Source organism: Mustelus asterias, chromosome 1, assembly GCF_964213995.1.
Source record: "Mustelus asterias chromosome 1, sMusAst1.hap1.1, whole genome shotgun sequence".
NCBI lineage: Eukaryota > Metazoa > Chordata > Chondrichthyes > Carcharhiniformes > Triakidae > Mustelus > Mustelus asterias.
In genome coordinates this window covers 622,915-635,918 of record NC_135801.1, presented here as the reverse complement: position 1 = coordinate 635,918, position 13,004 = coordinate 622,915, and the positions used below count along the sequence as shown (strand labels likewise).

Below are 13,004 nucleotides of genomic sequence, written 5' to 3'. Positions count from 1 at the left end.
GAAAAGATGGACACCATGGAGGGATTGTCTACGGAGTCTCTGTGGGTGGAGGTTAGGAACAGGAAGGGGTCAATAACTTTACTGGGTGTTTTCTATAGGCCGCCCAATAGTAACAGGGATGTGGAGGAGCAGATAGGGAAACAGATCCTGGAAAGGTGTAATAATAACAGTTGTCGTGATGGGAGATTTTAATTTCCCAAATATTGATTGGAATCTCCCTAGAGTAAGGGGCGTCGATGGGGAGGAGTTTGTTAGGTGTGTTCAGGGGGGTTTCTTGACACAGTATGTAGATAAGCCTACAAGAGGAGAGGCTGTACTTGATTTGGTATTGGGAAATGAACCTAGTCAGGTGTCAGATCTCTCAGTGGGAGAGCATTTTGGAGATAGTGATCATAATTCTATCTCCTTTACAATAGCATTGGAGAGAGATAGGATCAGACAAGTTAGAAAAGTGTTTAATTGGAGTAAGGGGAATTATGAGGCTATCAGACAGGAAATTGGAGGCTTAAATTGGAAAGAGGTTTTCTCAGGGAAATGTACAGAAGAAATGTGGCAAATTTTCAGGGAATATTTGTCTGGAGTTCTGCATAGCAACGTTCCAATGAGACAGGGAAGTTATGGTAGGTTACAGGAACCGTGGTGTACAAAGGCTCTAATGAATCTAGTCAAGAAGAAAAGAAAAGCTTACAAAAGGTTCAGGGAGCTAGGTAATGTTAGAGATCTTGAAGAGTATATGGCTAATAGGAAGGATCTTAAGAAGGAAATTAGGAGAGCCTGAAGGGGTCATAAGAAGGCCTTGGAAGGCAGGATTAAGGAAAACCCCAAGGCATTCTACAAGTATGTGAAGAGCAAGAGGATAAGACGTGAAAGAATAGGACCTATCAAGTGTGACGGTGGGAAAGTTTGTATGGAACCGGAAGAAATAGCAGAGGTACTTAATGAATACTTTACTTCAGTATTCACTATGGAAAAGGATCTTGGTGGTTGTAGTGCAGACTTGCAGTGGACTGCAAAGCTTGAACATGTAGATATTAAGGAAGAGGATGTGTTGTCAGGCAGGGAGGAAATGGCCGAGTGAGGGAACCATGGTTCACGAAAGAGGTGGAATGTCTTGTGAAAAGGAAGAGGGAAGCTTATGTAGGGATGAGGAAACAAGGTTCAGATGGCTCGATTGAGGGTTACAAGTTAGCAAGGAATGAGCTGAAAAAGGGACTTAGGAGAGCTAGGAGGGGACATGAGAAGTCCTTGGCGGATCGGATGAAGGAAAACCCCAAGGCTTTTTATTCTTATGTGAGGAATAAAAGAATGACCAGGGTGAGGTTAGGGCCGGTCAAGGACAGTAGTGGGAACTTGTGTATGGAGTCAGTAGAGATAGGCGAGGTGATGGATGAATACTTTTCTTCAGTGTTCACCAAGGAGAGGGGCCATGTTTTTGAGGAAGAGAAGGTGTTACAGGCTAATAGGCTGGAGGAAATAGTTGTTCGGAGGGAGGATGTACTGGCAGTTTTGAATAAACTGAAGGTCGATAAGTCCCCTGGGCCTGATGAAATATATCCTAGGATTCTTTGGGAGGCAAGGGATGAGATTGCAGAGCCTTTGGCTTTGATCTTTGGGTCCTCACTGTCCACGGGGATGGTGCCAGAGGACTGGAGAGTGGCGAATGTTGTTCCTCTGTTTAAGAAAGGGAATAGAAATGACCCTGGTAATTATAGACCGGTTAGTCTTACTTCGGTGGTTGGTAAATTGATGGAAAAGGTCCTTAGGGATGGGACTTACGACCATTTAGAAAGATGCGGATTAATCCGGGATAGTCAGCACGGATTTGTGAAGGGCAAGTCGTGCCTCACAAATTTGATGGAATTTTTTGAGGAGGTAACTAAGTGTGTTGATGAAGGTAGGGCAGTTGATGTCATATACATGGATTTTAGTAAGGCGTTTGATAAGGTCCCCCATGGTCGGCTTATGATGAAAGTAAGGAGGTGTGGGATAGAGGGAAAGTTGGCAGATTGGATAGGTAATTGGCTATCTGATCGAAGACAGAGGGTGGTGGTGGATGGAAAATTTTCGGATTGGAGGCAGGTTGCTAGCGGAGTGCCACAGGGATCAGTGCTTGGTCCTCTGCTCTTTGTGATTTTTATTAATGACTTAGAGGAGGGGGCTGAAGGGTGGATCAGTAAATTTGCTGATGACACCAAGATTGGTGGAGTAGTGGATGAGGTGGAGGGCTGTTGTAGGCTGCAAAGAGACATAGATAGGATGCAAAGCTGGGCTGAAAAATGGCAAATGGAGTTTAACACTGATAAATGTGAGGTGATTCATTTTGGTAGGACTAATTTAAATGTGGATTACAGGGTCAAAGGTAGGGTTCTGAAGACTGTGGAGGAACAGAGAGATCTTGGGGTCCATATCCACAAATCTCTGAAGGTTGCCACTGAAGTGGATAGAGCTGTGAAGAAGGCCTATAGTGTGTTAGCTTTTATTAACAGGGGGTTGGAGTTTAAGAGCCGTGGGGTTATGCTGCAACTGTACAGGACCTTGGTGAGACCACATTTGGAATATTGTGTGCAGTTCTGGTCATCTCACTATAAGAAGGATGTGGAAGCGCTGGAAAGAGTGCAGAGGAGATTTACCAGGATGCTGCCTGGTTTGGAGGGTAGGTCTTATGAGGAAAGGTTGAGGGAGCTAGGGCTGTTCTCTCTGGAGTGGAGGAGGCTGAGGGGAGACTTAATAGAGGTTTATAAAATGATGAAGGGGATAGATAGAGTGAACGTTCAAAGACTATTTCCTCGGGTGGATGGAGCTATTACAAGGGTGCATAACTATAGGGTTCATGGTGGGAGATATAGGAAGGATATCAGAGGTAGGTTCTTTATGCAGAGAGTGGTTGGGGTGTGGAATGGACTGCCTGCAGTGATGGTGGAGTCAGACACTTTAGGAACATTTAAGCAGTTATTGGATAGGCACATGGAGCACACCAGGATGATAGGGAGTGGGATAGCTTGATCTTGGTTTCAGATAAAGCTCGTGGGCCGAAGGGCCTGTTCTGTGCTGTACTGTTCTATGTTCTATGTTGGAGCTTTTGAAAAGCATCAAGTTAGATAAGTCGCCGGGACCAGATGAGATGTACCCCAGGCTACTGTGGGAGGCGAGGGAAGAGATTGCTGAGCCTCTGGCGATGATCTTTGCATCATCAATGGAGACGGGAGAGGTTCTGGAGGATTGCGGATGTTGTTCCTTTATTCAAGAAAGGGTGTAGAGATAGCCCTGGAAATTATAAACCAGTGAGTCTAACCTCAGTGGTTGGTAAGTTGATGGAGAAGATCCTGAGAGGCAGGATTTATGAACATTTGGAGAGGTATAATATGATTAAGAATAGTCAGCATGGCTTTGTCAAAGGCAGATCATGCCTTACGAGCCTGATTGAATTTTTTGAGGATGTGACTAAACACATTGATGAAGGAAGAGCAGTAGGTGTAGTATATATGGACTTCAGCAAGGCATTTGATAAGGTGCCCCATGCAAGGCTTATTGAGAAAGTGAGGGGGCATGGGATCCAAGGAGACATTGCTTTGTGGATCCAGAACTGGCTTGCCCACAGAAGGCAAAACGTGGTTATAGATGGGTCATATTCTGCATGGAGGTCGGTCACCAGTGGAGTGCCCCAGGGATCTGTTCTGGGACCCTTACTCTTTGTGATTTTTATAAATGACCTGGATGAGGAAGTGGAGGGATGGGTTGGTAAATTTGCTGATGACACAAAGGTTGGAGGTGTTGTGGATAGTGTGGAGGGATGTCAGAAGTTGCAGCGAGACATTGATAGGATGCAAGACTGGGCAGAGAAGTGGCAGATGGAGTTCAACCCAGATAAGTGTCAGGTGGTTCATTTTGGCAGGTCAAATAGGATGGCGGAATATAATATTAATGGTAGGACTCTTGGCAGAGTGGAAGATCAGAAGGATCTTGGGGTCCGAGTTCATAGGACGCTCAAAGCAGCTGTGTAGGTTGAGGCTGTGGTTAAGAAGGCGTATGGTGTACTGGCCTTCATCAATCGAGGAATTGAGTTTAGGAGTCATGAGATAATGTTGCCGCTATGTAAGACCCTGGTCAGACCATACTTGGAGTACTGTGCTCAGTTCTGGTCGCCTCATTACAGGAAGGATGTGGAAGCCATAGAAAGGGTGCAGAGGAGATTTACAAGGATGTTGCCTGGGTTGGGGAGCGGGCCTTATGAGGATAGGTTGAGTGAGCTCGGCCTTTTCTCCTTGGAGAGACGAAGGATGAGGGGTGACCTGATAGAGGTCTATAAAATGTTGACAGGTATTGATCGATTGGATAGTCAGAGGCTTTTTCCCAGGGCTGAAATGGTTGCCACAAGAGGACACAGGTTTAAGGTGCTGGGGAGTAGGTACAGAGGAGATGTCAGGGGTAAGTTTTTCACTCAGAGGGTGGTGGGTGCGTGGAATGGGCTGCCAGCAACGGTGGTGGAGGCGGATTCGATAGGGTCTTTTAAGAGACTTTTAGATAAGTACATGGAACTTAGTAAGATAGAGGGTTATAGGTAAGCCTAGTAATCGCTACGGTAGGGACATGTTCGGCACAACTTTGTGGGCTGAAGGGCCTGTATTGTGCTGTAGTTTTTCTATGTTTCTATATTTCTAATCGGATCTGACCAAAAACATGGGGGGTCTGCCCAAGGATCATAACGGATGTGGCTAGGCTAGCATTTATTGCCCTTCCCTAATTGCCCTGCAGGAGGTGCTGATGAGCCACCTCATTACACACTTGAGTCCCAGAATCAAAGAATCCCGACAGTGCAGAAAGAATCCATTCGGCCCATCAAGCCTGCATGAGCAATCCCACCCAGGCCCTATCCCAGTAACCCCATGGGGAGAATGTGTTAGAAAAGGAGTTCCAGGATTTTGACCCAGTGACACTTGTTATGATCCAGTTAGTGACCAATAATTTTCTGTTTACAGATAAAATCTGAAATCCCAGTCACCCACCTGGATATTAAAGCCATAACGTTCTGCGTTTTTAGAACATAGAACATAGAAAGCCACAGCACAAACAGGCCCTTCGGCCCACAAGTTGCGCTGATCATATCCCTACCTCTAGGCCTATCTATAGCCCTCAATCCCATTAAATCCCATGTACTCATCCAGAAGTCTCTTAAAAGACCCCAACGAGTTTGCCTCCACCACCACCGACGTCAGCCGATTCCACTCACCCACCACCCTCTGAGTGAAAAACTTACCCCTGACATCTCCTCTGTACCTACCCCCCAGCACCTTAAACCTGTGTCCTCTCGTAGCAACCATTTCAGCCCTTGGAAATAGCCTCTGAGAGTCTACCCTATCCAGACCTCTCAACATCTTGTAAACCTCTATCAGGTCACCTCTCATCCTTCGTCTCTCCAGGGAGAAGAGACCAAGCTCCCTCAACCTATCCTCATAAGGCACTTTTACTGTTAGAAGTCGGAAAAGTAAAACAAATTACAATATCTATTTTATATTAAAATTCAGAATTAACATGAGGTAAATATGAGCTAAAGAGGCAAACTGGCTAGGCACACCACATTGCATATTAAGTGGCATATATGACCAAGGCAGATCACACGGATTTCTCAGCAACACACCCAGATGTCAGTGACTACTGGGAGTCACAATATCTCATCAAAACTCTGTTTGAAAGTGTGGAGTGGAATCCCTCATGAGGCAAACATCTAGCCTCTGAATTCTGTTAAAAAACACTCCAACTCAGACAGCCTCAGTGACTGCCCACCTCCCAATGGTTCTAGGTCATCTCCTGTGACTGTATTCCAGTGGATTCAGAAACGTGTTTACCCTGCTAGCCCCCTGACACAAATGGGCAATTTACTATGGCCTTCCTCTCAGTAATGGCACATTTCCAATTATTTTGCTCCTGCTAGCTTCACTAAGCTGGCACTGCCCCTGGGTTTCTCTCAACTCCGTTTCCCAGCTGCACTGAGCCATAAATGAGTGCCAGGGTTTCTCTCGAGCTGTTTTCAGTATCCAGCCTCTTCCCCTACTGCTGAACACACGCTGTCCCAGCAAACACACACATGAAACTAGCGAGTCGTCTTAAGCTGCACCATCTCCATGATGACAGCTGCTCTGCTCTGTACTCAAACTGACCCCCAGACCATTTATTCCTCCTTTTCAATTTCTTAAGATCAGTTAGCCCACCTGCTGTTTTATAGAAGCTTAGAATCACAGAATCCCTACAGTGCAGTAGAAGGCCAATCGGCCCATCGAGTCTGCACCGACAACAATCCCACCCAGGCTCTATCCCCGTAACCTCACTTGTTTACCCTGCTAGTCCCCTTGACACTAATGGGCAATTTACTATGACCAATCAACCTAACCCACACATCTTTGGAGTGTGGGAGAAAACCAGAGCACCCGGAGGAAACCCATGCAGACTGCATACAGACAGTGACCCAAGGCCGGAATTGAACCTGGATCTCTGGCGCTGTGAGGCAGCAGTGCTAACCACCTTACCTTCTTACCTTATGGCTCTTACCTTTCTAGCTATGAACCCCTTAAATCAATATAGCTTCAACCTTTTAAGTATAATAGACTATAAGATGCTTTCATTGCATTTACCCCATTTTAAACAGTTAAACTTTAATCTTAACATTACATCCAAAATATTAACATAGTCCATAAACTAGAACTTGTCACACAGTGACAGAGCTGCAATATAATTCCAAGTCAGGGTGGTGTGTGACTTGGAAGAGAACTTATAAGTGATGGTGTCCCTATGTGTCTGCTTTTTTTTGCAAAAGTATACTTCATTCATAAAATATCTGAAAGAATGTTACAAACGTTTCAAAATGAATAATATACAAACTGCAATCATATTCAGGTTTCCTACAACGAGCGTGTTACAGTCTGAGGGGCTTCAGTACAATCCAAAAAATTAGACATTTCAAAGTGGTCGCTTCAAATGGTGCTTAATTTGTCTCCCTAGAGCAAGTTACACTCTGAGGTGGTTCAATACTATTGTGATCCATGTAATGTTCACTGTATACATTCAATGTGATTCATATGTCCCAAGGATGTTTGATACAATTCCACTCCCCTCAGTTAACTTTGGTTGAAAGGTCTTAGACAGTGACCTTCCCCCATTGCGCCTCTGTGGCGGTGCCCTAAGCCTTAGTGCATCCCCCAGCATGTAGTCTTGGGGCATTGGGATATAACAATCTCCAACAGCCGGTGGGGGGCAACTCTTTACACTGGAAGACCAACATGTTTCCAACAGATCAAAGAGTCTTTCCCAATGTTGCCTTTGTCCTTTCAGATGGTAGATTGTTGGTTTGGAAGATGCTGTCGATGCAGCCTTGACAAGTTTCAGTGCACTTTCTAGACCAGGCTTATCCAAGCTTTTCATTCAAAAGGATCAATGAGAAAATTTCATGAAGATAAGGTTTAGTGCAACATTAAATATGAATTTCAAAAAGAAAATGTTAAGGCAATAAATTGATCATTTAAGGAAAATGACTAATTAATAAAAATGACCTTTAAAAGTGCCAAGGAACTGAGCTAACCTAGGAAACCGTTTTTGTCTTTTTGTTTAAGAAGCAAAGCTAGGGAGACAGACTCGGTCCCAAATTCTGATCACCAGGGAAGGAGTGGTGACTGGGACTGAGCTAAGGAGTTGGGTTTAACTAACACTAACCTTGTGTGTGCCATGTTCCAATGCAGCAAGATCTGGAAAATATTCAGGCTTGGAATGGGAAGTGGCAGTAACATTTGCGCCACACAAATGCCAGGCAATGATCATCACCAATAAGAGACACTCTAAACACCACCCCTTACATTCAATGGAGTAACCATCGCTGAATACCCTTACTGTCAACATCCATGGAGTTACCATTGACCAGAAACTCAACTGGACTCACTACATAAACACAGTGGCTACAAGAGCAGATCAGAGGCTAGGAATACTGTAGCGAGTAACTCAGCTTCTGATTTCCCAAAGCCTGTCCACCATTTTCACAGTGCCAGGGACCCGGGTTCAAATCTGGCCTTGGGTCACTGTCTGAGTGGAGTTTGCACCTTCTTCCCATGTCTGCGTGGGTTTCTTCCGGGTGTTCCGGTTTCCTCCCACAGTCCAAAGATGTGAGGACTAGGTGGATTGACCATGCAAAATTTCCCCTTAGTGTCAGGGGATTAGGAAGGTAAATATATGGGAATACAGGGATAGAACCTGGGTGGGATTAGTGTTGGTGCAGGCTCGATGGGCCGAATGTCCTCCTCCTGCACTGTAGGGATTCAATGATTCTATGACTGCAAAGGAACGGTGATATATTTCCAAATCAGGATGATGAGTGGCTTGGAAGGGAACTTGGAGGTGGTAGTCCCATGTATCCGCTGCCCTGTTCCTTCTACATGGAAGTGGTTGTGGGTTTGGAAGGTGCTGTCTAAGGTAAATTTCTGCAGTGCGCCTTGTAGATAGTACACATTGATGCTACTGAGCATCAATGGTAGAGGGAGTGGATGTTTGTGGATCAAGCGGGGCTGCTTTGTCCGGGATGGTGTCGAGCTTCTTGAGTATTGTTGGAGCTGCACCCATCCAGGCAAGTGGGGAGTATTCCATCACACTCTTGACTTGTGTGAGTGGGTGGGTGGGTCTGTGAACGGGTCTGAGAATGAATGAGAGGAGAACCCTGGCCTTTGTCCAGGGTTCTCCTCCTCTCCTGGCCTGCTTTGTGGAGGGGTTGGAGGAGGAAGGGAAGATGTGTATGTGCTCCGTTCATTCTTAGGGCTCTTGTTGTCATCCACTCACTCAGTCACTCGCTAGCTCACTCACTCACTCTCTCACTCACTCACTCACTCACTCACTCACTCACACTCACTCACTCACTCACTCACTCACTCACTCACTCACTCTCTCACTCTCTCACTCTCACTCACAGTCTCACTCTCACTCACACAGTCTCACTCAGTCTCACTCACACACAGTCTCACTCACTCGCTCACCTCACTCTCAGTCTCACTCACTCGCTCACCTCACTCTCAGTCTCACTCACTCTCAGTCTCACTCACACAGTCTCACCCATGCACACACGCACTCACTCACTCACTCACTCAGTCTCATTCACAGTCTCACCCATACACGCACTCACTCACTCACTCAGACACTCTCACTCACACTCACTCACTCAGACACACTCACTCACTAATCTTCATGCACAGATTCATTTGAAATTGCCAACCTGTGATCTGCTCTTGTAGTCACAGTATTTCTGCGGCTGACCCAGTTATATTTCTGGCCAATGGGATATTGAGTAATGTTAATGTTGAATGTCATGGGGAGATGGATAGATTCTCCATTGTGGGAGGTGGTGATTTCCCGCTACACATGGCGCAGTGATTACTTATCAGCCCAAACCTGAATGTTGTCCAGGTCTTGCTGCAAATGGACACTGGTTGTTTCTGACCTAGGACATGAAATGTTCCATTCTGTAATAACAGCTTATTGATGCAATAATAATAATTAATATATTCTTTATTTATCAGTTCCCACGTTGGTGTTGGCTGCTATCTGTAGTTTGGAGGCTTGCTGCTTTGCACTCTTGTTCCACACAGAGTACCGGCGAGTCAGTGCTGAAGATGAAGATGTTTCCTCTGCTCTTCTGCAGGGAGCTCTGACTGACTGACTGCACATTTACACGGACGACACCTGTTTCCAAGAAGCCAGAAAAGCCATTTTATTTTTAAAATATTTTGAGATGTTTTATATTACGTATCTATCTGCCTGTCTTCCTGTTTTAAACTAATGGACACTGAAGCACACTTTAATTTCCAAGTATTTTTTATCTTTGATTTTTCTAATTTACTCTTTTTTACATATTTTGAATATGTAAAGAATAAAAAAATGTATTATAACTAGGAAAGCCAGACCTTACAGATCAAATGACCATTTTCATTGTCGTAAGTGAAACAAGTGCCCAATTTGCCTGTGGGTGCACGGTGACACAGGGGGTTAGCACTGCTGTCTCACAGTGCCAGGGACCCGGGGCAGCACGGTGGCACAGTGGTTAGCACTGCTGTCTCACAGTGCCAGGGACCCGGGGCAGCACGGTGGCACAGGGGGTTAGCACTGCTGTCTCACAGTGCCAGGAACCCAGGTTCAATTCCGGCCTTGGGGTCACTGTCTGTGTGGCGTCTGCACATTCCCCCCGTGTCTGCATGGGTTTTCTCCGGGTGCTCCGGTTTCCTCCCACAGTCCAAATATTTGCAGGTTAGATTGATTGGCCATGCTAAAATTGACCCTTAATGTTAGGGGAATGTCAGGGGGATTAGCAGGATAAATATGTGGGGTTATGTGGATAGAGCCTGGGTGGGATTGTTGTCGATGCAGGCTCGATGGATCAAATGGTCTCCTTTTGCACTGTAGAGATTCTATAATTCTGTGAACTCCCAGTTTGAATAACTGCCAACAACTATTGCTGGTTACTGATCACCCATCAGTGAATATTACATTCTAACAAAGGTAAATGCTTCTCACATAATTGCCAGTTGTGTGCATGGCTGAGAGTGTTGTGTACATTCATGAAATACTGTTCAATAGGAGGTAATTTTAACTTTGGTAAAGCAGCAAATGTGGAAGGAAAATTGCCACAATTTTGAAAAATCACTAGTGAGCAGGAGAAAAATATGCTAAAGTAAACTAGTGGTGAATGAAAATAAGAATTAGCAACTAACTAGTAAATTTTGCAAGAAGACATCTCTGCTGATTCCTGTCAGCATGTGAGAGAATCCTGTCACCCTGGGCAGTTTGCAAAAATGCACAGGCTTCAAATGTAGCGGGAATGGAGAGGGCAGCTTGGTGGTTGGGCTCCTTTGTTTATAAGGCTTGTGTTCTCACCATCTTGCTGCACGGTTGCGAAAGCGTAACAGCTATCAAGAAGCTCAATAATTTTCATCTTCACTGTCTCTATGCCTTATGGTTATGGCCCGACTGGACAAAAATCCCCAATGTGGCAGTCCCCCCAAAGGCTGAGCTCCCAAGTTGGTCAGCACCAATCAAAGGTGGTTTTGGTGGTTTGGGCACGACTGTGCGATGGGAGACAGTCACAACCCCAATGGCCTTAATGTTTGGTGAAGTAGCGGGAGTCAGGTGACCAGCGGGACACCCAAGGCTTTTGCTTCAAGGATGCTTGCAAACATGACCAGCTGGCGAAAGAGGGAAATGACGGCACCGTCTTTGGGTTGGAGGATATTACCATGATGATCAGTGGCTACAACAACTTGGCAACAGGAGCCAAAGCCAAAAACAACAACCCATAATGTCACTAATGGCAGAACCTACCTCTTAAGGACTTGCTGTTTCAGCCCTCAGCAAAGGTAGACCACATGAAAATCCCCCACAGAAATAGATTGCTGGAAGAACACCAACAACAAAGGGATGGAAAACATCCTGAAGTTATTCTGCGCTAACTTTCATGCATCTTAGGAATCAGATAGAGAATCTGGTGAACTGGTGCAGCGACAATAATCTCTCCCTCAATGTCAACAAAATGAAGGAGATTGTCATCGATTTCAGGAAGCGTAAAGGAGAACATGCCCCTGTCTACATCAACAGGGACGAAGTAGAAATGGTCAAGAGCTTCAAGTTTTTAGGTGCCCATATCACCAACAACCTGTCCTGGTCCCCCCATGCTGACACTATGGTTAAGAAAGCCCACCAACGCCTCTACTTTCCCAGAAGACTAAGGAAATTTGACATGTCCATTACGATTCTCACCAACATTTACAGATGCACGATAGAAAGCATTCTTTCTGGTTGTATCACAGCTTGGTATGGGCTCCTGCTCTGCCCAAGACCGCAAGGAGCTACAAAAAGTCGTGAATGCAGCCCAATCCATCACGCAAACCAGCCTCCCATCCATTGACTCTGTCTACACTTCCCGCTGCCTTGGCAAAGCAACCAGCATAATTAAGGACCCCACACACACTGGACATACTCACTTCCACCTTCTTCCTTCAGGAAAAAGATACAAAAGTCTGAGGTTATGTACCAACCAACTCAAGAACAGCTTCTTCCCTGCTGCTGTCAGGTTTTCGAATGGACCTACCTTGCATTAAGTTGATCTTTCTCAGCACCCGAGTTATGACTGTAACACTACATTCTGCACTCTCTCCTTTCCTTCTCTATGAATGGTATGTTTTGTCTGTATAGTGTGCAAGAAACAATACTTTTCACTGTATGTTAATACATGTGACAAATCAAATCAACTCTTTCAAACCTTTTATAGAGTGTGAGAAAGAGCAAAAATACAGAGGGTTTTGAGGTGTCTGGATATCGGAATATAAGAGTGGGTGATGAAGCAGAACCATCTTGATTACAGGACCGGTCCCGGTTTCCTCACAAGAATATCTCGCGTTGGCCCTGATGAATACAGTAATTGAAAAATGCCTGGTTAAAGAACTGAAGGATCTGGTTACAACACAAACAAGGAGCCAACACAAACAGTGAATTTTACCTTTTCTTTTGAGGGCACTTACCAAATATCCTACTTGTTAGTTTATCGTTTGGTGGATTGCTTGCTGGAGATTTTGCTTCTGCCATCAGAGCTGCTGGCTTGACTCAGCTACTAATATTTATCAGAGTTTTTTTTTTTAACTGGTCGGTGCAACATCGTGGGCCGAAGGGCCTGTTCTGCGCTGTAATGTTCTATGTTCTATGTTCTATGAGTCCGAAAGTTGTAGGTTCAACTCCAGTCTAGGATTTGAGTGACTGAAGAGTGAGAGAGACTGTTATCAGATCCTTGGATTGAGGTGTTAAATCAAGACCCCATTTTTTGCTTGCAACATTTCTCCCTGAATTACCACCACCTGCACTTTGCAGGTTAGATACTGCACAGTGAGAGAGTAACTGTACATCAGTGGAATTTATTGTTAATGATGTGTGATAAAGTACAATGTGAGTACAAGTTCTTTCTAGGGCTGTGAAGGAACTTGTAGATTGAATTG

General features: G+C 45.1%; 1 protein-coding gene across 1 annotated transcript in view; it reads left to right on the top strand.

Moving 5' to 3' along the window:
* Positions 1–9,816, top strand: part of slc49a3 (solute carrier family 49 member 3) — a gene marked incomplete at its 5' end in the record, with an annotated part of 97,714 nt that extends 87,898 nt beyond the window's left edge. The window contains one exon of the mRNA XM_078202250.1: positions 9,546–9,816. Within this exon, the coding sequence (XP_078058376.1) occupies positions 9,546–9,685 (140 nt within the window). The remainder of the gene's footprint in view (positions 1–9,545) is intronic.
* Positions 9,817–13,004: the final 3,188 nt, after the last annotated feature.